The 26,680-nt window shown below is 36.4% G+C and overlaps 1 protein-coding gene across 1 annotated transcript; it reads right to left on the bottom strand.

Annotated features, from left to right (window-relative positions):
* Window positions 1–593: 593 nt before the first annotated feature.
* Window positions 594–25,153, bottom strand: mov10b.1 (Mov10 RNA helicase b, tandem duplicate 1). The gene is made up of 22 exons (XM_067394943.1): window positions 24,896–25,153; window positions 24,355–24,454; window positions 20,989–21,194; window positions 20,659–20,897; window positions 18,871–19,120; window positions 18,652–18,783; window positions 18,353–18,521; window positions 17,595–17,749; window positions 17,051–17,224; window positions 16,806–16,953; window positions 16,494–16,661; window positions 15,655–15,752; window positions 15,460–15,557; window positions 15,256–15,354; window positions 15,073–15,175; window positions 6,665–6,809; window positions 3,346–3,537; window positions 2,658–2,729; window positions 2,437–2,562; window positions 2,266–2,354; window positions 2,034–2,152; window positions 594–1,602 (listed from the first exon to the last, which is right to left on the bottom strand). Exons 1-22 carry the CDS (start codon window positions 25,048–25,050, stop codon window positions 1,541–1,543), a joined length of 3,099 nt encoding a protein of 1,032 aa, XP_067251044.1. The 5' UTR covers window positions 25,051–25,153; the 3' UTR covers window positions 594–1,540.
* Window positions 25,154–26,680: the final 1,527 nt, after the last annotated feature.

Raw genomic sequence — 26,680 nt, 5'->3', positions numbered from 1 at the left:
ACTGAACTAGACATATCATAATCAAGTCCGCATGTCCGCAAAGTCTCTAGACCCAGTGAGGATTATTGCCTGGCGACAATGTCACATGACAACTCTGCTGAAAAACAAAAACACTTAAAGAAGAAAGGCTGGTTTGGAGACATTTGTCAGCTCCATCAAAAAACTGGATTGGCCAAGGAAGAGAGACCAGCTTTGGCTTGATTTAAACAAGCTCATTTCATATGCATTAGGATTCCTTTTAATTTAAAATTTGTAGGACTGGCCACATAATGCATGCATGTGTGTGTGGTTGTTTAATCAAAAGTGATGTCAGCAAATCATATCAATGATTGGACATGCAGTCTACTAGCTCAGTCACTGTCATGGGTCCTCTAAAGATGGCAGAAAGCATAAAGTTATTTTTTTCTTTATTATATAATTGCAGAACTTAATGTGGCAATTATGCTACCGAAAAAAAAAAAAAATAGCTAAAAAAAATTCTGATATATTTTCATGTTTAATTTTTGGATGACAAGGAGACTGTATACAATGCTTTTAGTGACAATATTAAATACTCAAGGGAAAAACAAGTAACTAAAGGACATAATACAAAGTACATTTTCATACAAATATTTTTTTATTATTATTTTTAAGCTGTCATGGCATGCAGTACATTTTGGAGCCTGCCTTAAAAGAAATCTGACTGTGAAAAACCATGATTTAATCCAGTAAAGTATCTGTAATGCCTAGTTTGAGTATGTTAAAGAAGCACATTAACATGTCTCCAGACTGTGCAATGATTTATAATTAAACATGAGGTAATCCATTACACAATATTTTATTTACTTCAGTCAGAAAACTCTGGAATCAAGTAAACATTTTTTTTTAATGATGTGATTTACAATGCACTGATGTAAACTTCATTTGCAAATTTCCAAACCAATGGGAAATGGAATGATGTGTGCTGTTTGAAAGTTTTATGAAATAAGGCACTTCATTTTCAGTAATAAGTGATTTATGAACCGTGGGTTACATGTATAGACAACATTGCATACAAAGCCCTGAGATTAAAGGACAAGTTTGCATATTTTCAACCAGCTTTGTATTGTTACAATGTCGATAGTATATGTAAATGAATAATGTTTATTTTTTTAATGTTCCCTGCACCCAGATCGCCCCGTTTGATTGTCAGCAAACATTTGAGAGCTCCAGGGCTTTTGTTAAAACTACAGTGCACTATGGGTGTTGAAGTTTCCCTATCTTTCTATGGAAAAGCCTACCACTACACTTCCTTTTCTCTGTTCTTTCTAGTCACAAACACATTTAAAAAAGTGCCTTGCTAGTTTCCATTTCATAGACAGACTTTGACTAGACACTTCCATTTCCATTTCATAGACAACAATTAATTACAAATTTAGTGCAATATTTATATATCACAGTACCATTTTTGCTTTAAAATTAAGCTTTTAAGTTTAAAACTTTTCCAGTTTAACTTCAGAAAGGGGTGTGGTTATGCTAATAAGAACCTGAGTGGGAGGGGCTTTAATAATGGCACTTCATTTTAATGTTCATGTCTCCATGCAGGATTTTCATATTGCTGGACCACACTCTCCTCTGTTTCCACTAGGGGGAGAAAGAATATGACAGTGAGCACTTGGTTTACATCATTTACTGTACATTCAATCCCAACAACAACAACAAAAAACAAACAAAGAAGCACAGAAATTCTCCATAAAAAGAGACTATAAACAAAGCAGTTGTGTAGCTTCAAATACTGTTTAAAAGTAAAACTGACTCCAAACTTGATGAGTTATGAATGTGCGGTCACACTAGGCTTTAAGTACACAAAATTACTTCTGAATAACATTGGAAACAGGAAGTGATGTCACAATCTTGGGCCATTTATATAATCAATTATAAATACAGTACATTCAAAATGTTTAAATTTATCTCTTTATGCAAATTCACTGATAAGAGTTCAAAGACTACCTTGATGGAAGCAAATGAAGGGCGAAGTCTAATGTGACTGCACTTTAATTAAGGCCATCTCTTACCTGTGATCTCCTCGTGGATGTTTAGAGCGATCAGACGCTCAACAACCTCCTCTGTTCCCTCCAAGTTGGAAAAATTATATCCAGTATAACCTTCCTTCTCAATGCAGTAATTAATAAACCTACAAACACAAATGAGCAACAAAAAAAAAAAAAATGAACTCGCTAGTCCAGAATACATATGAGGAATATTTGATATGTATTTCATTCATATGTTAGTTGGCAGTTTATATACCTGTCCCAGGTTGCGTCTGTTTTAAGAATGATGGGGTTTCCCACCATGATCAGCAGCGCTTTTGCTCTCGTCACCGCCACATTGAATCTCTGGAGGAGAGAATGAAAGAGGTGGGCCAACTTTGTTTTCTAGGATTCACAGTTGTATCATCTACTGTGTGTGAAATACTACCTTCTCATTCTTGAGAAACCCAATATTGAATGTTTCATCCAAAGTGAAGAGTTCCTTGCTGCTGCGAACAGTTGACACAATGATCACTTTCCTCTCTTGGCCTTGAAACTCCTCCACGGAACCAACCTACACAACACGTACGGCAGTCCTTTTTTACTCACGTGTCCAGACAAGGATGAGAACCAATAACAGAGTGTAGGAGTGCTCAGACTCACACTGACCTTCAACTCTTCGATGCCTGTGCAGGATTTAAGCTCCCTGGTAATCCTGAGGGCTTGTCTGATTTTCTCAACCTGTAAAAATAAAACGATGTAAAAATAAATAAGAGAATGATAATGATGATTCACTAAGAACAGACTATTTAAGGGGTATTCACTAACGCTCAGAAGTTGGGGTTAGTTTTTTTTGTGTGAAAAATTAATACTTTTATTCAGCAAGGATGCATTAAATTGATCAAAAGTGACAGTGAAGACATAATGTTACAAATTATATTTCTAGTTCAAACTAATGCTGTTATTTTCTTCAAAAAATCCTGAAAAAATGTATCACTGTTTTCAGCATTGATAATAATGTGTCTTGAGCTCTAAACCGGCATATTAGAATGATTTTTGAAGGATCATGTGACACTGAAGACTGGAATAATGATGCTGAAAATTCAGCTTTGCATCACAGGAATAAATTAATTTTTTTTAAACTATATTAAAATAGAAAACTGTTATTTTTAAATTGTACTGTAATACAATTTCACAATATTACTGGTTTTACAATAGCATCAATTTCAAAATTATTTAAAAAAAAAGTTACTGATGCAAACTTGAATGGTAGTGTATCTCTATTCCTCAAATTTCTTGAGGGTTTTCTGGATGCTAACTGCATTTTGAGGCCGAGCTGTTAAACATGTATTTTCACCTGTTTCCTGTAGGGGGCGATAATGCCAATCTCTTTGGGGGAGATTTTTGCAATGCCCTTCTTGGCCTGTGTCAGCAGCAACTTCTTCAGGTAGTCCACGATGATGTCGATTTCAGAGGTGTTGAAAAAGGAGGGGCTGTTTGACTCTCTGTCATCCTTTCCAATCACTCCATGGAAAATCACAGGAAATCCCTGAAAAAAGTAGCACAGACCAAAGCAGAATGTGTCATTTCCAGAAGGTTCAAAAAGTTGAGAAAGAAGTGAAAACATACTAAAATTATCAGCGAAACCCAACAACATGATTAAAAAGGGACCTTGGTTTTAAACTTTAGACATTAACAACATCAGCATTACAAACACAAGTAGAGGCTGGCTGAGGAAAACATCCTTAAGCGCCGAATGTAGCCATACAACCAAGCTCAAGAAGACCGTTATCTCAGTCTGTGGCCTTCACATTCCTTACACTAATGACTGCTGTGTGTGCAGGCATGCGTGACTGCATAACCTGAGGATGATGTGAACTACATGTAAAAAAAGTGAATGGGAGAAACGGAAATGCTCAAAATGACACATTTTTAACAGCTTGTTTACTCTAGAATAGTGACTCGACTCATTTGGGGACTAGTCTTTCCTCATTTAAGCAGACAGGAGCTTGTGTACCCAGAGAAGAGGTTTGTGTGTCATAGATTAATAATGAGTTTTATAATGAAGCAAAGACACAGCAAAAAGACAAAAGCAAGCCATCTGTTTACTATAAATATACTTGAATATTGAAAAGTTTGAAATTGCACCTATAGGGGGTGCTACAACTGAAAAGCCTTAATGACGCCGCAACCGTATGATCATTGAAGCTGAAAATTAGTATGCTTCTTCATTGGTGGATGCCCTAACATAATTTTGCGCCCCACTCACATGCTGTAAAATTGTGATGTCAAGGAAAACTTTACAGCGAGAGTTGGTAGACAAAACAAATTTCAAGACTGAAATTTGACATTTGCATGTTGCCGGTGCAAACAGCCCCAAGTTTTCTGCCTGTTGTAAACATTTCATTACTCTCAATTTATAATGCTTTCTTACAATGTAGCTACCAATGTAGTCAGTGTTGCTAACTTTATGACATCATCTAGCGATATTTAGCAACTTTTTGGGCAGGCTATATCTAATTTCCTTTGAAAATAGTTGAAAATAGCTAGATATGGTATTTATAAATGCTTTCTTTGCTGTCTGTTCCAAAGATGTTAAAACCACAATGCGTCTGTAGGGAACAGCACATTATGGCCAGGCCCTTCTCTGTCCGTAACTGTGGACAAAGGTTTGCTACATTTTGATTGGATCTTGGTGGACTAACATAAACAAACCGTCCAACGCCATCAGATAAAGACGCTAGGACAACAGACAGACACCTCTTAGAGGGCAAGAAGAAGACCTCTGGTACCAAGTCTGGGAAGGACAGGGCTTCTCATTGGTCCCACATGCAGTTTCTGCCCTTCACCCATCTAGAAACTAGTTCCTAAGGTCGGACTGTGACTGCCATAAAAATTCCTCAGGACCTCAGCAGCAGTTGGTGAAACAAAGAGACCACAATTATCCATCCAAATCCATTCATAACTATGTTTGGAAACCTTGAAACTGATGTAATCTACACACATCCATTTCATACATATTCACAGAAATAAGTATTACTCAGTGACAGCTATTTGTAGTGCACTGTGTGTGTGTCCCTATATGTGTTCCCTCTGATGCCAGCAGCCAATCGCAGCACTGGAATGGAGAAGTGCCAAATTGCAATCTTCTCATCAGAAAGGGATAAAGACACTAATAGATACAAGACCGTTCTGAGTCTCTGGTTCATCCAGTGAGCCATTAACAGATACGTACCGTTCTGAGCCTTCAAAGAAACAAATAAATTTATATAAGTTTGGAACAACTTGTGGGGGAGTAAATGATGAAAGAATTTTCATTTTTGGGTGAACTATCCCTTTAAGGACCTTCTGCACCTACGTCAGGGCCTCATCTGTGTGTTCTACATTTTAAGACCCTCTGGTGCTCCAGGAGATCAGCATCCCACAGAGCTTTGTGTTCAAAGTTGTTGAAACAGATGCTGGCTCCTCTCCCCACTGCATTGTCACCCAGCACAACCAGTTGAAGACATCACCGTCATCAGACTGCTCACTTAAATATCACTTAACCGAACCTCTTTCCAGAGACCTTGGCATTGTTGTATATTATCAGTATACGATTTTCTAATTCACGTTATATGTAATATAGCTGATGTCAGTCAATAAAAAAATTGTTTTAGGTATAATAAGGTTCTTCACCTTATCAGTTTCAGAGAAACAACACTATCTTTACATAAGATAACGTAACTCTTCCATAGCCAAACCCAACTTAATCACTTGTATTTTATGCATCTTGTGCACTTTATTCTTTTATCATTCATGGTATTCATTTAGTAGTTGTGTTAGTTATTCTTTTTGTTAATAAAATGTATTCTATTACACTTGTGTCTTTCTTGTGCTGATAATACAGAAAAAGGCTCTACAAGTTAGCAATCTCACCAATCTTTCAGATAAATCAGCTGACCACATCCCTCCACTTTACATTAATTTTAATTGATTGAACAGCTTCCTGTTGGAAGTGTTCTCATACTACCAAGGTAAAAGACCTTGACTGATGCCCTGAACTAGGAGATGGGGAAGTGGTCTTCTGATGTACTCATAACCACACCTTAAGTGACGTGTTATCCAAAAATCACAATGTCAGCGGTGACGTGAGTACCAGTCCCTATTTTACTTAGCGTCCTTGGATGGGCGAAAGTAAAATCACTACACGTTTATCTATTTTTTTTGTCTATCTATTTCTGCAGCAGTAGCAGTTGACCAGGTCACACTGACTCAGCTGTTACACCAATGTATGACATAACGGACAGTCCACTTGTCCTTTCTTATCTGATCTAAACACAGGTATAGGAACATTTCCTGTATATATGCTCTTGGCCTTGTTCTGTTGTTTATTACTTCTTCTTGCTCTCTGCTTCAAGGGCCCTTCAATTCACTCTCTCTTTGCATGATTATTATACTCAGATCCTAGATCTCAAAATTAGACTTTGAATTTATTTATTCTGAATTAAGATTTCTTTCATTTATTCATTCATTTCAATATTGTACTCAATTATTAAACGTTTCACTAATATTTACTCAAATTTATTCTTCATTTGTTATTACTTTATTCTTTAAAAATAAATCTTACTTCCTGGTCTGACTGGATCTCATAACCTAATCAAAATATATTGTCTTGATGTTGTTGAAATGCAGTTTACCGGGCTTGTGTGTTCAGGATTTCTCACTCTTTTGGGCAGGTGCTCCCAGTAGCAGTACTGTTTAGAGCTGATCTCATCTGCACATGCCAGCAACTCCCCATCATAGAACAGCTCATTAGGAACCTCCAGAATGGATGGATGAGACCTGAAGAGACAGAAAGAGAATGAAAAATGATAATTAGAGAATTAAAAAAAAATAATAGTAATACAGTGGCCCTAAAACATTCAGACACTGAAGTCTAAATTTAAAGGTACAAACAATATATATATATATATATATATATATAAAAAAACTCATTTAAGATACTGTGTTTTTAAGATACTGTGTCAGTTTTGTGGTAAAAAAAAATATTACTACATCTGATTAGGGATCCAAAATCAGGTGTTCCGGACACTTATTTTGGATTGGGCCTATCCCAGTCTATTATACTCAGATTGGCCCTTTCCCAAAGTTTTCATATGGTGTCCTGTCCTGTGAAGACTTGTGACTAAATAAAGGTTTCTAGTGCCTTTCTCTGTTCTGCATAGCAAAAATCCAAACACACACCAGCTTCCTCTGTTTCCCCATGTTCATTCATGGTTGGGGGTGAAATTTATGTTTGAAAATTTTTGTTTGCTTCTTTATAATGGGTTGTGCCCCTATCTTTGCTGAGCATAGTTCTGTTACTAAGCAGATGAGGTCTTATATTATTACTGGCAAGTCAAAGCAACTAAATCAAAAAGACAAATGGCTCTAGCTGGTATGTGTGCCTCATTCATAACCATCTGTACTCTCTCCCAACAGAGGTCTAGGAATTTTTGATCTGCTCTATACATCTCGGAAACTTTCACTACATATATCAGATTTTTTTTGAGATTAACAATTTTATTGATTCTCATGCAAATGACAGGATAGGATACAGAATACAATTCAGAATCTGATTTTTTTTTTTTTTTTTCCTTTAACAAACCACCCGAACTATTCCCTAAAGATGGCTATAAGGTCATTCCTTGGCTAACGATAGACGAACCACACAATCAACATTGTGTAAAGAAAAAGGAGTGGAAATAACAATTTTAAAAAAAATTAAATAAAATGAAGTCTTTACAGTGTCACAATCAAAACACATGCTCCACTTCCAAATAGATTAAGTACTTGGACCATTTTTTTAAATACAATTTTAAGTTGTCCCTCTGCTTATATGACATTTTTTCATATGCAGCCACTCTTGAGAGTTCAGCTACCCATTCTTGAAAAGAGGGGGCGTCTTCTGATTTCCAGCTCCGGAGAATAATTTGTCTGCCAATCAATAGACTAGTTTGAATCCAGGATTTTGTGCCGGCGTTTATTAAATCATTATTTATCCACCCACCTAATATAAAAAGCTTAGGACATAGTAAGACCTGGAGGTCTAAGATTAAAAATATGTGTTCCTGAACTCTTTTCCAAAAATCTTGAACTTTTATGCAGGACCAAAGGGCATGAGCTAAATCACCAGTCTCAGCCTTACATCTCCAATACAAAGGTGTATCTTTTAACCCAAGTTTAAACAATCTGGAAGGGGTCCAGTAAAACCGATGTACAATCTTAAACTGTATAAGACGTATTTTGGCATCCCTCGAAGCCATTTTAGCATTCTTTAAAATTCCCTGCCACTCTTTATCATCTAATATAATGTTCAGATCCCTTTCCCATATTATCTTAAGCGCTTGAGAATTTGCTTCACCAATGTTTTGAATCAACCACGAGTAGTACATAGATGCTTCATGACCCTTCCCGTATAATGAAAAAATCCTACAATGGGCATCTGCTAAATCAGGAAGCTGGGTAGTGGAACCAAAAGTTTCACATAGTAGATGTCGTAGTTGTAAATATCGGAAAAACTGAGATCGAGGTACATTGTATTGCTGCTGGATACACTCAAATGACTTCAAACTACCATTTTCATAAAGATCTCCTAGATTGACAAGACCCTTCTTCGCCCAGTATTTCCAAAGAAAGGGAGCTTTATTAATACACAGTTTTGGATTCAGCCAAAGGCTTGAGCTAACATTTAAATAGGGGTTAAAACTATGCAGACGTGAGATCTTTAACCAAATCGCATTTAAGTGTGAAATAATTGGATGCTTTTTTACCTTTCCAACCAGTTTAATGGATATGCTTTGTAAAAGCGAAATGGATGGCAAAGCAGACTGTTCAATCTTGTACCAAGGGGGGGCTCGCTCAGGGGGAAGTGACCAGTGAGCCAGGTGTCTAAGACTAAAAGCGTAATAATAATACAATACATTGGGCAGCCCTAGACCACCTTTTTCTACGGGCCTCTGTAACTTATTGAAATGCAATCGGGGCCGCTTACCGTTCCAAATAAAATTCTTACAAATTCTATCAAACTGTTTAAAATATGAAAGAGGTATTTGTATTGGGAGTGACTGTAATAAGTAATTAAGTTTGGGTGTACAACTCATTTTAATTACATTGACTTTCCCAGCCAGTGACAAGAGGAGTGGAGCCCACCTCTCCATATCACATGAGATTTTTTTCATTAAGGGATCAAAGTTAACTCTAACTAAATCCTTAAAGTCAGGGGGAAATAGAATGCCTAAGTATCTTAAACCTAACTTGGGCCATTGAAATATGCCAGGGTGAAAGGCTGTTGAAGGACAAAAAGCAGTTAGTGCAAGGGCTTCAGATTTCGACCAATTCACCCTATAGCCAGAAAACTTAGAGAACGAGTCGATTGTTCTAAGGAGGCAGGGTATAGATCTGCTGGGATCAGAAACAAACAATAAAATGTCATCGGCATAAAGCATAAGCTTGTGTACTTCTCCCCCTGCTATGACTCCGGGAAAATCACTATTTTTTCTTATGGAAGCGGCTAATGGTTCCAAAGCTAGACAGAACAACAATGGGGAAAGGGGACAGCCTTGTCGGGTTCCTCTGCCCAGAGAAAAATACTCTGACATCAGACCGTTGGTTTGCACTGTAGCTAAGGGTTGTTTATAAAGTAATTTAATCCATCTAATGAATGTATTGCCAAAACCATAAACTTCTAGAATTTTGAAAAGATAATGCCACTCTACCATGTCGAAAGCCTTTTCCGCATCTAATGAAATGGCTGCAATTGGGATTTGTTCCTCCATTACTGACCACCAGATGTCAATAAACCTTCGAATATTATCAGAAGAACTTCGACCAATAATGAAGCCTACTTGATCCACATGTATGAGCGATGAAATAACTTTGTTTAAGCGATTAGCTAGAATCTTTGACAAAATTTTAGTATCCAATTGGATCAGTGATATTGGGCGGTAGCTTTTACAATCACTTGCATCTTTGTCCTTTTTAAGTATAAGGCTAATGACAGCTTGTGACATTGTTTGTGGCAATTCACCCCTCTGAAGTGCCTCCATAAAGACTTCTAACATTAACGGAGCCAGTTCTGAAACCAAATCCTTAAAGAACTCGGCGACAAAGCCATCTGGTCCAGGAGCTTTCCCTGTAGGTAATGCTTTGATAACCTCCATTATTTCCTCCAATGTTATATCTAAGTCAAGAAATTCCTTGTGCTCACTTGATAATTGAGGAAGGTCTAGTGGCTCCAGGAAATTTCTAATTTCCTCGTTAGTTGACGAGGATGTGGATTTATAAAGGTCAATGTAAAAATCTTTAAACTGCTTGTTTATATCTGTAGCAGCAGTAAAAAACTCTCCTCCAGGAGCTCTGACAGCTGCAATAATTGATGAGGACTCCTTGTGTTTAATATAATTGGCTAAAAGTTTGCCTGCCTTATCCCCTGACTCAAAGTAGGTCTGTCTTGCTCTAAATAATAGAAACTCCATCTTTTGAGACAAAATGTTATTATATCTATATTTTAGTTGCGTTAATTCCCTGAGGCCACTAGGTGTCGTATGACGTTTCATCTTTGTTTCAGCTTTTTTTATATTATTTTCCAATTCCGAAATTTCATTTTCCTTAAGCTTTTTGTAAAAGCTTGCGTATTGAATTATACGCCCTCTAATAACTGCCTTAAGTGCATCCCATGCCAGACCAGCTGAGGACACAGATGCCCAATTAGTATCTACGTAATTATTAATTTCTGTTTTTAACATTTGTTTAAATGCTGGAATTTGTAAAAGGGACTTGTTCAAACGCCATCTGAATGTTTTTTTCCTCTCAATATAAGGTTTCATCTGCAAACCCACCCAAGCATGGTCTGAAACTAAGATGTTTCCTATGTTACATGTAATTACAGATGGGATAAGTGATCTTGACAGAAGAAAAAAATCAATTCTAGAAAAAATATTATGTGCATTTGAGAAAAAAGTATAATCTCTCCCTTGTGGATTCAGGAGTCTCCAAATATCAGTAAGGCCTAAATATTTACACATCCTTTGTAGCACCATTCTAGCTTTAGGTGTATTACAAACTTTTGAGCCACTATGATCAAGAACAGGGTCCATTAATAAATTAAAGTCTCCACCCAGAACAATCTCGTAGTGGTTCCTAGTTGCTTGCATCTTAAGATTCCAAATCTATAAAAAAATTGTGATCATCAAGATTGGGTGCGTAAACATTTGCCAACAGTATATTTTGGCCCTGGATTTCAGCCCAGACCATAATAACTCTTCCTATTGTATCATTCATTTGTTTAACCAATCTAAATTGTAGATGTTTTTTAACTAAAATCATTACCCCCCTACTACTACTTGACCCTTCACTCCAGAACACAAATCCTCCGACTGCCCTGCCCAGTTTCTCAGCTTCCTGGTTAGCAAGATGTGTTTCTTGTAAAAATATAATATCAAATCTGTTCCGCCTAAGTACAGACACCACCTTCCTCCTTTTAATATGATGCCCCAACCCATTCACGTTCCAAGTACAAAAAGATAATTTGTCTAAATCAGAAAGTGACATTCTTCATAAACAGTAACAAATATAGCCAAGCCCAGTTTCTCTGAAACATAACTAAGCAATAATATGACCTTAAAGCCCCAAACAACCCATAGAAAAGAAAAAGAAAAGGTGCGCTGAACCTGAACAGTGCGCTTAACCTTATCTAAAGTCCATCTCACAATGATCCAGAGGTCCGTGGAATTAAAAAAAAAAAAAAACATAAAATAAAAAGAGGGATAAGGAAAAGGCAGTGACAACGTTTACTCCATTTTTTCAATGAAAGCCATAGCCTGTCGCGGGCATGTGAAAGTCTTGCGGCCGTCTCTTGCTTCGATTCTAAGTTTAGCAGGATACAGAAGCGCGAAGCTCACCTTTTTCGTGTGGAGAATTTTTTTACACTCCTTAAAACGCTCTCTCTTCAGCTGAGTAGATCTGGCGAAGTCCGGGAAGACCATTATATTGTTGTTTTCCCAGCTTAGACTACCTTTATTCCTGGCTGCACGAAGCACAAAGTCCCTGTCGGCAGAACGTAGAAATCTTGCCAGAATAGGCCGGGGTTTGTCAGTCGAGTTGGGACGTTGACTGGGGGATCTGTGCGCGCGTTCTATCTCTAATTGCCGGTCCGACCGATCAATCAGGCGGAATAATGCCGTCCAGAAACTTCACCATAACCTGGCCTTCTTTGCCTTCCGGAATTCCGACGATACGAATATTGTTGCGTCTGCTGCGATTTTCCATATCTTCAATTTTGTCCCATAACTGATCCAGCTCGACTTTACTGGCAGGTGGATTAGCTTTTAGTTCTTTCTCGGATCCTTCAAAAAACTCCACTCGTTTTTCCACCTCGTCCAGCCTTGTGATGAGAGCGGATAATTTAGCCTCCATCGACGCGGTAGTTTTCCGTATCTCCGTAATACCATCCATGTCACCGGATATTTTTGTCAGGATCGTGTAAATATTGGCGATGTCGTGTTTCTCAGCAAGAGACTCCGAGACCGTTTCAGGCTCGGCTGGGCCTCGACCATATTGATCCTGAGACGCATCGGGCGCGTGTGAACCTAAGTGTTTTTTAATGTCCCCACAGGCCGAGGATTTCGAGTTTTTTGACATTATCTTGTTCAAATATCACTTAGACGCCCAAATCACAAAAACTTTCATCGGAACAAAGTGAATGATAGGATAAATTAAGCAGATTGAAGCGGAGCTCGCTGTTACTCAGCCTCCTTTCGCATCGTGTCACGTGACTCTCCCATATATCAGATTTTTTCCCAGACAAGTTCAAAGTAGTTCAGCTTTAGTTCAGCCTTGAGGCCCTTTTGCTTGTTCCATTCGGTTGTTATAGTATATTTTTTATTAGACATTTCAGATACATTTGCAGACAGGGGCACTGTGGCTAGTGGTTTTCACTGGCCACAATTTTGACATTGATACCATAGGGAAAAATTGCCATTTTTTAATATTATCTCATAATTTGGCAGCAGAATAATTGGGATGCTGTGACTTTAAGATCTGACGCACGGATCCATTATACTGTTACACATGTGTTTTCTTTCTCAACCGTTTACTTGACTGGCATTTTGATATTATTTTGTGTGTATTTGACTGTTTAAGCGCAATAAGCAGTGAAAAATAACTCAATTTAGTACTGAGAGGTGGCTTTATGTGCGTGCACTTTGTGTGTGAGCACGAAATCTGCGGGAATGAGTAAAATTATGTGCAATACGCACAATTCCATGCCAAAATTCAAACCCTGTATCACATAAACAATATTCATCTGGAGAAAATGAAACAAGTGAGTAAGGAGAGGCTGGTTTTTGTATCGACTCGCTGTCGGAGAGATGAAAGAGAGAGAAAGCGCAGGTGGTATCTTTGATCTGTTCTGCAGAAAATGAGTAATGGAAGCGTTTCAGATATTTCAGTATCGGTATGCACTGAAATTTTTTTGACAACACTACATTGCACTTAGATTATTATTTCAGATGCCTTTTTAAAAGTCTATTGAAAAATGTATATGTTATATATACAATTCAATCCTCCAATGTGGCTAGTAGGAGTGACTGCGTTACACACCACTGCTGAAATCCACCAGCATTTGGCGGGTGTTAATGTCGAGCTCTCTTTGCAGAATATCTGAACGGCCTCTGTGATTTACAATATCCATCTCCCTTTAGCTGAACTTGCCATGAACTTGCACATGCATAAGGATAGCAAGCTCTTCTTTTGGCCTTCAAGACATGGGTTACAAAGTCTGCACAATGACACTGTAGGTCTCACCTTTGCTGAACTTGCACCTGCATAATAGTAATCTCTTCTTTGGCCTTCAAAACAGACCATGCAACTAATAGGGAGTAGCTAGAAGATTTGATTAAAAACTATGGATGAGCTAATTAAAAGAGTTGGAAAGTACCCAACTGTATGTTTTTGGGCAGACTGTCTGAAGATGAAAATAAGAGGCAAACATAAAGGCATTGATCAAAAACAGTATAAACATGAGAGCTACGAGTGTAATTGTTAGATGTTCTGCAGCTCAGGTCCATTAAATGCTATTAACAGATTCAACTTTTGATTTTAATAATGTATTAGTAAATGTTGAAATTAAACATTAACTTAGATTAACGAATGCTTTAGAAGTCAGTTTCGCTGTTAGTTCATGCAAACAAATGTAGTTAGCTAATGTTAACAATTGAAACCTTAAAGTAAAATAAGACCCTGGACCACAAAACCAGTCATAAGGGTCAATTTTTTTAAATTGAGACTTATACATCAGAAAGTGAAAATCTTTTTGAAAATCTAGAATCTCGGGGTGCAAAAAAAAATCAAAATATTGAGAAAATCACCTTTGAAATTGTCCAAATGAAGTCCTTAGCAATGCATATCCACTCACAAAAATATTTTTTCAGTAGGATATTTACAAAATATCTTCATGGAACATGATCTTTACTTAATATCCTAATGATTTTGGCATAAAAGAAAAATTATTAATTTTGACCCATACAATGTAATGTTGGCTATTGCTACAAATATACCCATGTGACTTATGACTGGTTTTGTGCTCCAGGGTCACAAATGTTACCTTTTTGTTGTTGTTTTAACAGTCATTGGGGCAGTCATGGCCTAATGGTTAGCGAGTCAGACTGGTAACCTGAAAGTTGCGGGTTCGATTCTCAGTAATGGCAGGAAAATTACTGAGGTGCCCTTAACCAAGGAACCTAACCCCCAATCACTCCCCACGCAGCACAGCAAAATGGCTGCCCACTGCTCTGGGTGTGTGTCTCCATGGTTTGCAGTGTGTGTGTTCACTACTCACTACTCCTAATGTGTGTGCACTAACTTGGATGGGTTAAATGCAGAGGACAAAGTATGGGTTACCATACTTGGCCTTCACAAGTCACTAAAACACATTGTGTGAACATGTGTCCTCTGATGGACCATAATTATTTAGGGCTTCCTTGAGACCAACTAGTCAACTAGTCAGTCATACAACTAGTCAATTCGTAGTTTTGTAAATGATGTCTCTGGATTATTCAAACTTTACCTGTAGTTCCGCAGCAGTTTGGTGACATAACGGTTGTCGTATCCTGTAGTACCTTTCTGATAAAGTTCATTCTGTGTCATCAGCCTCTCCAGCAACGAAAGACCTACAAACACATTTATTATGCAAGTTACAATAACAATAGAGTCTATACTTTATGTGTGTGTGTGTTCATCTGTATCTCACCCAGTCCGTATTTAATAGCAAAAGGAGATCTCAGGATTGGTCCCAACTGCTTGGGATCTCCAGCCAAAACAAGCTGCCCAGTCTCTGCATTCAGCAGTCCTAAACACACCCACACACAATGATAGACAGAGAAATGCTACCACAGACTGATCTCTAATGAAACATCTGTCGGTTTTCACAATGTTATTCTGTAAATTGTTCCACCTGCCACACTGATGATGGTCTCTGGCTCCACAGCATGTCCTGCCTCATCCACAAAGATGTGAGAAAAATGATCCACAGGAAAACCCCCACTGACCAGCCTGCCAACACACACATAAACACTCTTCATCTTTTGGCTGCTATGTGTATGTGAGAGAGAGCAAGTTTATTGTGTTTGTATAAGATGACACCCTTCACCTGCCTGCGGTGACAAGAGTGCTGACCAGGATCTTGCGGGACATTAGATCCTCTTTACATGGGAAAATAATCATTCCTCTTTCCACATTACTGTTGTCCTAAACACACAAAAACACAATTAATGACAACAAAAACTATACACAACTCATTCTCAGAATGTCCCTCTATGTGTTGCCATGACTTAATACTGAAATGATCATAATGTAAGATTATTAAATATAGCCCATTATTTGGTAGATTTACATTTGTTGAATATCTAAACTACTTATATTACATTTTAACGGGTAAAAATAAAACAATGTCAAATTCTGCATACATTTTGCTGTAATTAAAATATGCATTCACTGTAGCTTGTGAAATTATGCTTTATGCATGCATTTATAATTAGATGTTTCTTACAGTATTTCAAAATGTTACACATTGAGCCACATTAATTTTAGAAAAAATCTAATTGAACATTTACAACAACATTAAAAAAAATTCTTAGCACAAAGTACAAAAATGATTGCGAATAATGTGGCGTGATGCAAAGATATTTCTAAGTTAAGGCTGCTATTGCCATATTTGCAATGTCATTTGTTTTTAATTTTTTCAGTTTTTATAGTTAAACTAGAACTGAGTGATACAATCACAATAATCGTAATATAGTAATAATATTAATTTAGTTTAAATATTCATATTTAGTCCACGTGGAACTTTTTTGCTTAAGGTTTTTATTTAAAAAATGAAAAGTAAAAATCTGCTATTGTTATTCTATATTTTCCACCATAACTTCCAATTTTAATTGTGTTCATTTGATTAAACCTTTAATTAACAAATTAACTCACACAAGCACTTACCTGTAAGACTTGAGGGATGTCATTTGGATTGCGTGAGCTAGCGTAGAGTCTGTATATTTTACGTGCATCGACATGTCGACTAGCGATCAACTTTTCACACAGTTGATCAGCTGCACTGTTAGAAGGAGCGCAAGCTAGGATATAGGCATTGGGTATATTCTTCTCCACCTGAGAGATGAAAGACGAAGAAAGAGAAAGAAGCTATCATAATAGCTATTCTGCTTATTAAATAGTACATATAGAGATGAGATTATTTGCATTTAGGTTTGTCTGTTGGGTGTGTGTTTAGTTGAACACGATAGCTAGTTTTACCTGTTTGATGGCCTCCACTATCGTGACGGTTTTACCAGTGCCAGGAGGTCCAAACACCAAGTACGGTGCCGGCTTGGACGTACCGGCCACGATGTTACATACTGCAGTTTTCTGTTCATGGTTCTTCTCAAGCTGTTGATCAAAGAGTCTATAGACACACACACACATCCAGCAGAAATACTTCAAAATCTTTCACTAAAATATGATTTAGCAGCATACTTTCAGACCAGACGGGTCTTACTGACCTCAGTGCAGGTGGAGACACAGGGGTAACAGTCCTTGAGCCTACGGGAAACAGCACATCTCTGAGGTTGTGCTGGACCGCCATGTGTACAGCTCTGTGTTGCAGTTTTATTGGGAGACGATTCACCGTGAACTCCACATGGAACTTCATATTATCTATGAAACCGTCAAGCAGCCTTTACACATAAAACACATACACACAAAGTTTAAATGGTTATAAACTGGTCTATAAACAAATATGCAAAATGAGACCAAATGAACATGGCATAATATTTGTAAACCTTCAGTGTGTGGTTGAAGCATTAGAAAACTCATTCTAATATGCTGATTCGCTGCTCAATAAACATGTTGAAAACAGTTTGTTACCCTTAATGTACATAGGTTGGTCAGTATATGATATATGAATATGATAAGAATAGGATATATTTTTCTCATTTTAAGGTTAATTTGGGAAAAACAAAGCATTGTGTCTTGTCATTTTTAAGTATGACCCTTTAAAATGCTCTTTATCTTTAAGGCTTAGCCTAAACTCCACATACTTCATACCTTCCGGAGAAGCCCAGTTTGACCTGATCCAGTTCTACTCTGTGGACGTAGCCCTTGTATTTGGTCACAGTTGAGAAATTGACCTCCTCACTCTTGGTGAGAAGCAGATGATCTCCCCTCAGGACTGATGGCCTGTTCTCTGATACACCAGGGAGCTTTAAATCAATAGACACAAACAGACCTTAAAACGATATGACTTTCAAACAAATATAAAAGTACATTCTATTTAAAGAGACAGTTCATCCAAAAATCACAATCATGATGTTCCAAAACCATGTGCTGTTTATATATATATATATATATATATATATATATATATATAAGATATAAAAAGTCTATAAAAATCTTGACCTATTGAGCAATTGATTCAGTAGTTTTGATCTAAATTTGCTTTGCCAGTACCAGTGTCAATAACCTGCCAGTAACCAGTAACCAGAAAGCTGTTGTGTTTACAACTGTGACATTGAGCACTTATCAGGATCAACTAAACCCTGGAAGTTTTAAGTCTTTTTAAAAGATGTCCAAGATTTTTACACGCCAGTTTGTTATGTAAGGACATCGACTTTACATTTTCACACCCCTAAACATGACGCTGAACAAAAACTGTGATTGGTTGCTTTACATGTCAGTCAGATGGTCTCTTGGGCGGTCCTTGGCCAATGAAGTCCTTCTGCCATCAGTCTGAAGGTCTGGCTACGCGAGACTAATCTTACACAATCACATGCTTTATTAACAGACAGAAAGAAGCTTTCACTCACCTCTAAGACCAGTAGTTTAGATCGTCTGTCCTGGTCGTCCTTTTTCATGGACACATCTTTTTTGTTGTATCTCTTGATGTCCAGACGCATTTGATCCTCCTCCAAGTACAACAGTAAATCAAAGCGCTTATTGTAGTTAAGAAAATCCAGATTACTCTCAAGTAATGACCTAAAAACCACCAAACGTACATAGAAAACAGTCATAATGGCTTCTACTATACATGCTCATGCAGAGAGCTGATTCTGTACCTTTCAGGGACTACTAACAGGTCTCAGATCAACTGAAAAAGGCCACTAACTTTTGTTCCTGGAGCTGTATTCTGAGTCTCTGTATTCGGTTGACTTTAAGGACCTCGACTAAGTCAGAGATGTAAGAAGGAAGATGGTACATCTCCAGTGGCACCACTAATTTCAAAAAGTTTTGGGAAGAACTGTAAATGAGAGAAAAAACATGCAAATGAATGATTTCTGATATATATAAAAAAAATATTTCCTAAAAAGAGTGATTTTTCTCTCACCTCTCAGGTGGAATGCCCTCATCTATGTTGCACCTCATTGGCTCATTGGTCTCAAGCCTTTGACGTCTGAATGGTTCTGTAGGACCCAGTTGAGCTGCAAGCTCAGACCTGTAGACTGCCTCAATGAAGCGCACAATGTGGAAAGGACGGGTAGTGGGCAGGGTATCTTCTTTAAACTCAAACGCCAGAGTGGCTAAATTAACTCCAATATAATCTGATATAAATTTCAAGGTCACCTCATACGTTTCACCTTTAAAAAAATGAGAGAGAGAGAGAGCAACAGTTTGGGTTTAAACCTGTTCAAACCTCCTTAGCACCACAGTTCAATCCATCATAGACACGTTTAGCAACCACTGCACCATGGCTCCAAAACATTTTTCATTTATAATATTCAAAATAAACTGTGTCTGAAATCACATACTGTAGTGTAGATTAATAGAATAATGTAATAGATTCTACATTTGTGACCCTGGACCACAAAACCAGTCATAAGTTGCATGGTATATTTGTAGCAATAGCCAACAATACATTGTGTGGGTCAAAATTATAGATTTTTTTTTTATGCCAAAAATCTTTAGGATACTAAGTGAAGATCATGTTCCATGAAGATATTTTGTAAATTTCCTAGCGTAAATATATTTAAAAAAAAATATTTTTATGATTGGATATGCATTGCTAAGGACTTAATTTGGACAATTTTAAAGTCGATTTTCTCAACATTTGGATTTTTTTGGACCCTCAGATTCCAGATTTTCAAATATTATCTCGGCCAAATGTTGTCCTATCCTAACAAACCATACATCAATAGAGAGCTAATTTGATGATGATGTATGGATAAGATGATGTATGGATCTCAATTTCTAAAAATTAACCCTTATGATTGGTTTTATAGTCCAGAGGGGTCACATTTGGTTTGAAAAAGTACATTCTGTATAGTAAGAAACTGTGCAGTATTGATGTTAATCTGCTTCAATGCCATACCCAAATCATCCCCCGTGGCCTCGTGGGATAGTAAAGTGCCCATTGGATGTGCACTTCAGAATCTCAACAGAAGTAGTAGGTCATCGTGGTACTTTTCTCCTACTGTTCACTCTAAAAAATGTTTGGTTAAAAACAACCCAAGTTGGGTTGAAAATGGACAAACTCAGCAATTGGGTTGTTTTAACCCAGTTGGCTGCTGGGTAGTTTTATTTAACCCAACTACTGATTAAAAATGACTATATGGCTGGCTTAAAATAAATCCAAAATAGGTGAGAAATTAAAAATCAGACACATAATTACTAGAGGCAACAATAATAATCAAAAGGTGTACATTTATTAATAAGCAATTTAATAAATGTTTATTGTTTATTATTCATTATCTTTTTAATAAATGCTCATTTATTAAACATTAATAAATGTTAATTTCCAGCATATTTTGGGTTCATTTTAAGCAAGCAATACAGTAATTTTTATACAACAGTTGAGTTAAATAAAACTACCCAGCACGTTGGGCAAACATTTAACCCAACCACTGGGTTAAAACAACCCAATTGCTGGGTTTGTCCATTTTCAACCCAACTTGGGTTGTTTTTAACCCAGCATTTTTTAGAATGTTCTATGAATACTATGAGTTCAGACATACTACTCAGCACACATACTGTTTTTTTGCCTACTATATAATATAGAAGTAGGCATATTCTGAAGCAGGAAAAGTCACAAACTAGCATGCTACAGTACCAAATGTAGCCTCCAAAAAACACCATCACCAGTTTCTCTTATATTGCTGTACAGTTTGGTTGCACTTACCTGGTTTCAGATGTAGTGGATTGTTGCGTGTGACTCTCCTGCTGTCTTCCAGAGTAAAACACTCCAGCCAGTGAAGAGCAGTGTAGTATGTGAAGTACATGGCCTCTTTACCCGTGTTCTCCACAAACAGCTTCAGCTCATGAAGTTCTGCCCGATCCACAAAAAAATGGATTTTACCATCCTCTATTTGCAGCTCTGAGGACACCCGCACTCCATTCTTATCAGCTATAAACACAGACCTGGGAAGGAAAAGAGCAGCAACACTGTTTTGATATTCTGACATATTTTCAGAGGTTGGTTTCTATCCACTGTGCAAAGTGACCAGTTCACCTGTCTGTAGTGTTCAGTCGGCGTAGGATGTCTTTTGCCAGTTTTCTCCTCGCTCTGACTCCACCCTCTGGCCCTGGATCTGACAGTTGGTCAGGATCCTGCACACTAGAGGGTGATGGTAACCTACCATTACTCAGAGGAGGAGTAGCTTGGTTTTGCTGTCTGCGACGGGGTCTATCCCATTGATCATGTGGCCTCACTCGGACCTAGAAATGCCACAATAGGGATGTCAGTCTTTGGCCATTCTCTGTAACACATTACATTATAACAGGGCTCAACAGTAATAATATAACAGTAATAGTTAGATGAAATATTAGATGAAATACATACACTTAATCTTAAATGACATTTGACATTATAAAAGTTGCTTTACTAACTATCTGAAATAAATAAGTCGAAGCTAAAGTACTTAAATTACTAAAATACAAACAAAAACAAATTAAATTAAATTTAGATATGCAAAAATAATAATGAAAAATAAATGACAAAATGATAAAATTAAAATTAAAACTACACTCTAAAAAATGCTGGGTTAAAAACAACCCAAGTTGGATTGAAAATGGACAAACCCAGCAATTGGGTTGTTTTAACCCAGCAGTAGGGTTAAATGTTTGCCCAACCTGCTGGGTAGTTTTATTTAACTCTACTATTGTTTAAAAATTACTGTATTGCTTAATTAAAATGAACCCAAAGTATGTTGGAAATGAACATTTATTAATGTTCAATGAATAATTATTAAACAATGAACATTTATTAAATTGCTTATTAATAAATTTATATGAATAAACTATTAAATTTATATTAATAAAATATTAAAGCTTATTAATAAACATTCACCTTTTGTCTGTTGTCTATAATTGCATCTGTTTTTTTAATTTCCCAACTATTTTGGGTTCATTTTAAGCTAGCCATATAGCAATTTTTAAATAATAGTTGGTTTAAATAAAACTACCCAGCAGGTTGGGCAAACATTTAACCCAACCACAGGGTTAAAACAACCCAATCGCTGGGTTTGTCCATTTTCAACCCAACTTGGGTTGTTTTTAACCCAGCATTTTTTAGTGTGTACCTACTGAAATGTGAAAAGCAATTTAAAATATTAATACTATGATAGTATATAAATATATTTATATTATATATATATATAATTTTTCATAAATGTATTCTGCAATGTATTTTTATTTGCTAGAAATAATATTTATTTTTATTTTCATTAAATTTTTGCTTATATAATATATATATATATATATATATATATATATATATATATATATATATATATATATATATATATATATATATATATATATAATTTCTTCACAAAAAGATTCAATCCAAAAAGAAAAATTCAACAAACAGGAAATTATATCACTATGTAACAGCATATATTGATATACTTTTGCTGGAAGATGATGGTATGTTGTGCAAAACATTATTGATGGCTTTGTAATTTTCATTTACATTCTTACTGATGCTTTTAAGGCTATCACAGGTCATTTTTACAATTTTGACAAATCCTCATCTATGTTATTTTCAAAATAACATTGACATATATTAATTTGTCAGATGCTTTTATCCAAAATGTACAGATAATATAATCTTGACAAATCTGCAGAATTTGCAACAACAAATAGTGACTGTGGCATCAGCTGACTCAAAACTGTCTCACACTTGCCCCACATTAGCAGGATATCCTTAGTTGAGACCTGTATAACAAGCTCATATTTATGACAGAGCTATCTGACATTTTTAATTGCAGGATTATAAACTGAATTCCCCAAACATTCATCATAGTTTCATGTTAGTCATAACCAGTTAGTTTCATGAATAATGATTCTACATAAAGATCCAACAGTTAACATAGCAGCTATTGTATTTTGTATTATTAAAAACAATAACTCATGCTAGTTTCTTTTCAGTGTGTGTGCGTGTGTGTGTGTAGTTAGCATAGCTCTTTTTCTCACGAGGTACCGATGACCTCGTCTGAAATGGCAGAATGGAGATTGATATGGTTTCCAACTTTATTATTAACATTCAACAGACAAGGTGACTCAGGAAACTTCACAGATTTAGGATGTGCTGTCTCGAGTGTCTTGATTTAGTCTTTTCATCTGAACCACTGTCTTTTTCAAAATGAATTAGCTTCAGTGAAGTTGCAGTGCTAATGCATCCTAGCATATGACAGTTTTCTTGAATTGACACATATCAAGATACTGAAATTATGTTGTTTTATGAAAGTATGGTGAAAGATTACGTGTATTTCAGTTACAGTTTCATTGTGAAACTTCTGTGGCTCAGATGCAATCAGCTGAAACTGTGTCTGTAAAGGTGTGAAATAAATGCTCCACAGCATTCCTTAGGAACTTCCTGTAGATTGCAGGATCTCCAATGGGAGGTCCTAACAGTATCTATTGTTTGCAGCTATTTTGTCTTCAGGTATAAGTTCTGTCCCACAGAGAGAACTTTGGGAGAATTTAAGATTCTTAGAAGAGTTAAGATTCTTTGAAGGCAATAAATTATTCTCTCCACAAGAACTCTGCTCAAGCTTATGTATTTTATACAATGGCGTAATAATGGACATAAATATTGCACCTAAAGTATAAGTGACAAATAACAATACAGAAACAATTATAGCAAAAATATAGGTTTAAAAATAAGAACTGACATCAAAAACAAGAAAAAAAAAAGAAAAAGAAAAAAACACCAACCAGACAAAGCAAGAATCTAACTGAAAACTGCATTCAGTTGCATGACATCTGCTGCATGTAAAGAGTCCTCATACCAGTAACCCCATTCTTTGTTCACACATAGCATCATATGGGTGATGTTACAACATCTCATACCGGAAAATTGCCTGCCCTAATTTTAGACTACTGTTTTTTTTGTTGTTGTTGTTTTTTAAACATACTAAACACATGATCTCTAAAAAACTGTATGTGTGAAAGGGGTTGTGTGTATGTGTGATTAAAAGACTTTGCAACATCAGCTGGTCAAGATAACACTCAATCGATTAACTCTGGTCATAAGTTTCATTTAGATGAAAATGAAAGAACACAGGCTTCAAATTAAGACACAAGTAGGCTATATTTGTTTTGCTTTCCAAAAAAAATATCTTAGCATTACAAACCATTTACATAAACCGTATTATAATTATGAGAAGATCAACTTTTATAAAACACGACACATCACTCCAGACTCTTTCTGAGTATCACAAAGAAACTATCACAAAAACCACATAAGCATAGGCCTACTGCCATTGACAATAGCTACAGAAATCTAAGTAACTGGGCATCAACAATTAATTTAAAAAGAATTACATATGCTACTGTCAGCCAGTGGTAAATAAATAAAAAGATGGTATCTTACATCCTCGTTAAAGAAAGCATGTGTTCTGGTGACGCGCGCTTTTTTGCAGATTTTCAATACAAAGAGGACTGTAGAGAAGTTTGGGTCTTTGACTCCATCCCTGTGGATACAAATTCATAAATATATAGGCCTTTATATAAGACTAAATATTTTCACAATTGCCTCATAACAATATTTTTGTGTCCATTCATTTTATTTGTCACACTAATTTCTGTCGTTTTTTTTTTTTTTTTTTTCTCCATTGTTTTGACTCAATTTTCAGTAGCTAATCAGTAGCCTAAGTTCAAAGTGAACAGGTTAAAACTTTTAATTTTACAAAAATCAAGAATTTAAAAGTTTAACTTAACTACTGAAGAAAGAAAAACATGAAAGAAAAAAAGTTTTCGATTTTTGTTTACACTACTGATGCACTTCCTCTAGAAATGTCAATTTAAATGAATTGCAAAATCGATAATTTCAGTAGGTCTACGTAAGCTGAATAATTAATATAAGCAATACAAAATAATTAAAATAAAACTTGGAAAACATATCAAATAATTACCTGTCTCGGAAATGTCCCTCGTAGATTTTTTTGAGAGTGTCTCTTTCAGTTATGGTTCTCCAGTTGTTTTCCTCCAGCAGCTCTATAAAGTCAAATCCAACTGCGCGCACATCATCTCTAGAAACTTGCTTCCTATTTCTGTTCCTCCTTGCCATGATTGTTAACTTTGGTACCGTGAGCTTTTTACTGAAGTAGCCTACAGATAGAAGGTGGGTTATGATCTGCACTGGCTTATATGAAAGCGCAACTGTTTTAACGGAAGTGCCCAGAACGGAGGAAACGAAACCTAAGATCTGTTACGACAGGTTTATTCTTCTACAATGAAAACGTAACTTCGTTTACATATGTTTACATATGTTTATGAAGGAGAATGTACAAAGCGCTAGTGGGCAAAATAAATGAGTAATAAAAAGTACATTATTATAAGAAACTCTATCCAGGTGCTCGGAGAGGTAAATTGCGCTCTCTGGTGGTCAGAGGGAGCAGTGCTCCAAATAGGCTACACACATCAATTCTTGAAAAGCAGTCTTGCAGAGCTATTTGTGCTATTCGTTTCTGATTTATTTGGGTGTATTCCATTTATATTGTACATTTTGCGTATGCCTATAGAAAGGAATTCGGCCAATGATGTACATTATTATACAGGCAGTGGCTTTCACACAGTTTTTCACACAGGCCCACACCACTCGTTTTTGAACTTCATTTAAAGATTCCCGGAACCGGCTCATTTGTTCAACTGACAAGAGTCATTTGTTCATGAATAGGACTAGCATAGCATTGTTTCTTTGTTTTTGCGTGTAGCCCAAGGACAAAATAAGATGTTTCTTGTTATTTTGAGGTAGCCTACTAGCTTGTCTTACTGCATCCCATCCCGACTAGAAACCGACATTCTCAGGTAAAATATATATATATTATATATATATATAATATATATATATATTAGGTAACAATAGAAACCTAATGAAATGTTATGAGAGTAGGAAAATCGAAATTTACTCCCAGGCCTCCCTCTTGAAAAAAGCATAATATTCTGGTTAGGTATGTCTTGAGGAAGCTAGTTTGAGCTGGTTTAAGCTGGTCAAGTGCTGGTCCTAAGCAACTAGCTCCAGCTCAGGACCAGCTCAAACCAGCTAACGACCAGCATAAACCAGCTGAAACCAGCTTCCATGCTTCAAAACATACCTTTTTTTTTTTTTGTTTCGTTTTGTTTTCAACAGGGCTATCATATTAGTCTTGCTTCTGGTGACATTTATGTATGTATACCTATAACCACATATTTTGGATTTAGGGTAATAGTATGGTGTTTGTAATCTCACTGAAAATTTTGAGCATGATATAATGAGGTGTACAAAAATATAATTCACAATATATTGCAAGCTGGAGAGAGATTGAAGTTTGCCAGGGATTTTAGGGACAGGTGAGAAAATAAGGGAAGGTAGTACGGCTCTCTTTACTTTTCTTAAAGACACATGATAGAATGCAAAATATAATATAATTTATTTTCTCCTAAATACATAAAGCCCTGATGTTGCACACCCCGGTGCAGTATGTGGTGGTAGACAATAAACTAGAGTGAAAGAGAGAGGGTAATATAGTAGCCATTGAAAAAATAATATTCAACAATCTGTGTCTTCCCCCCTATGTTGACTATATGTAGCGCTTGTGCCTTGGAAGTTTCAGGCTGATAAAATAATAATAATAATAATAATAGTCTGTTTTAAAGCAGAAATGGCTGTAAAGTCAGTAGTATTCGTCTGGTCATTAATATGTCAGCCCCCATGAAGT

The sequence above is a fragment of the Chanodichthys erythropterus genome, chromosome 9 (genome assembly GCF_024489055.1).
Source record: "Chanodichthys erythropterus isolate Z2021 chromosome 9, ASM2448905v1, whole genome shotgun sequence".
Taxonomy (NCBI): domain Eukaryota; kingdom Metazoa; phylum Chordata; class Actinopteri; order Cypriniformes; family Xenocyprididae; genus Chanodichthys; species Chanodichthys erythropterus.
This window is presented reverse-complemented; position numbering and strand designations above follow the sequence as displayed.

Coding starts and splice junctions, on each gene's coding strand:
- mov10b.1 (XM_067394943.1), bottom strand. CDS start 25,050: ATGGCAAGGAGGAACAGAAATAGGAAGCAAGTTTCTAGAGATGATGTG. Junction 24,455..24,895: donor GAGGGACATTTCCGAGACAG/GTAATTATTTGA, acceptor TTGTATCCACAG/GGATGGAGTCAAAGACCCAA. Junction 20,898..20,988: donor CGACTGAACACTACAGACAG/GTGAACTGGTCA, acceptor TTTCCTTCCCAG/GTCTGTGTTTATAGCTGATA.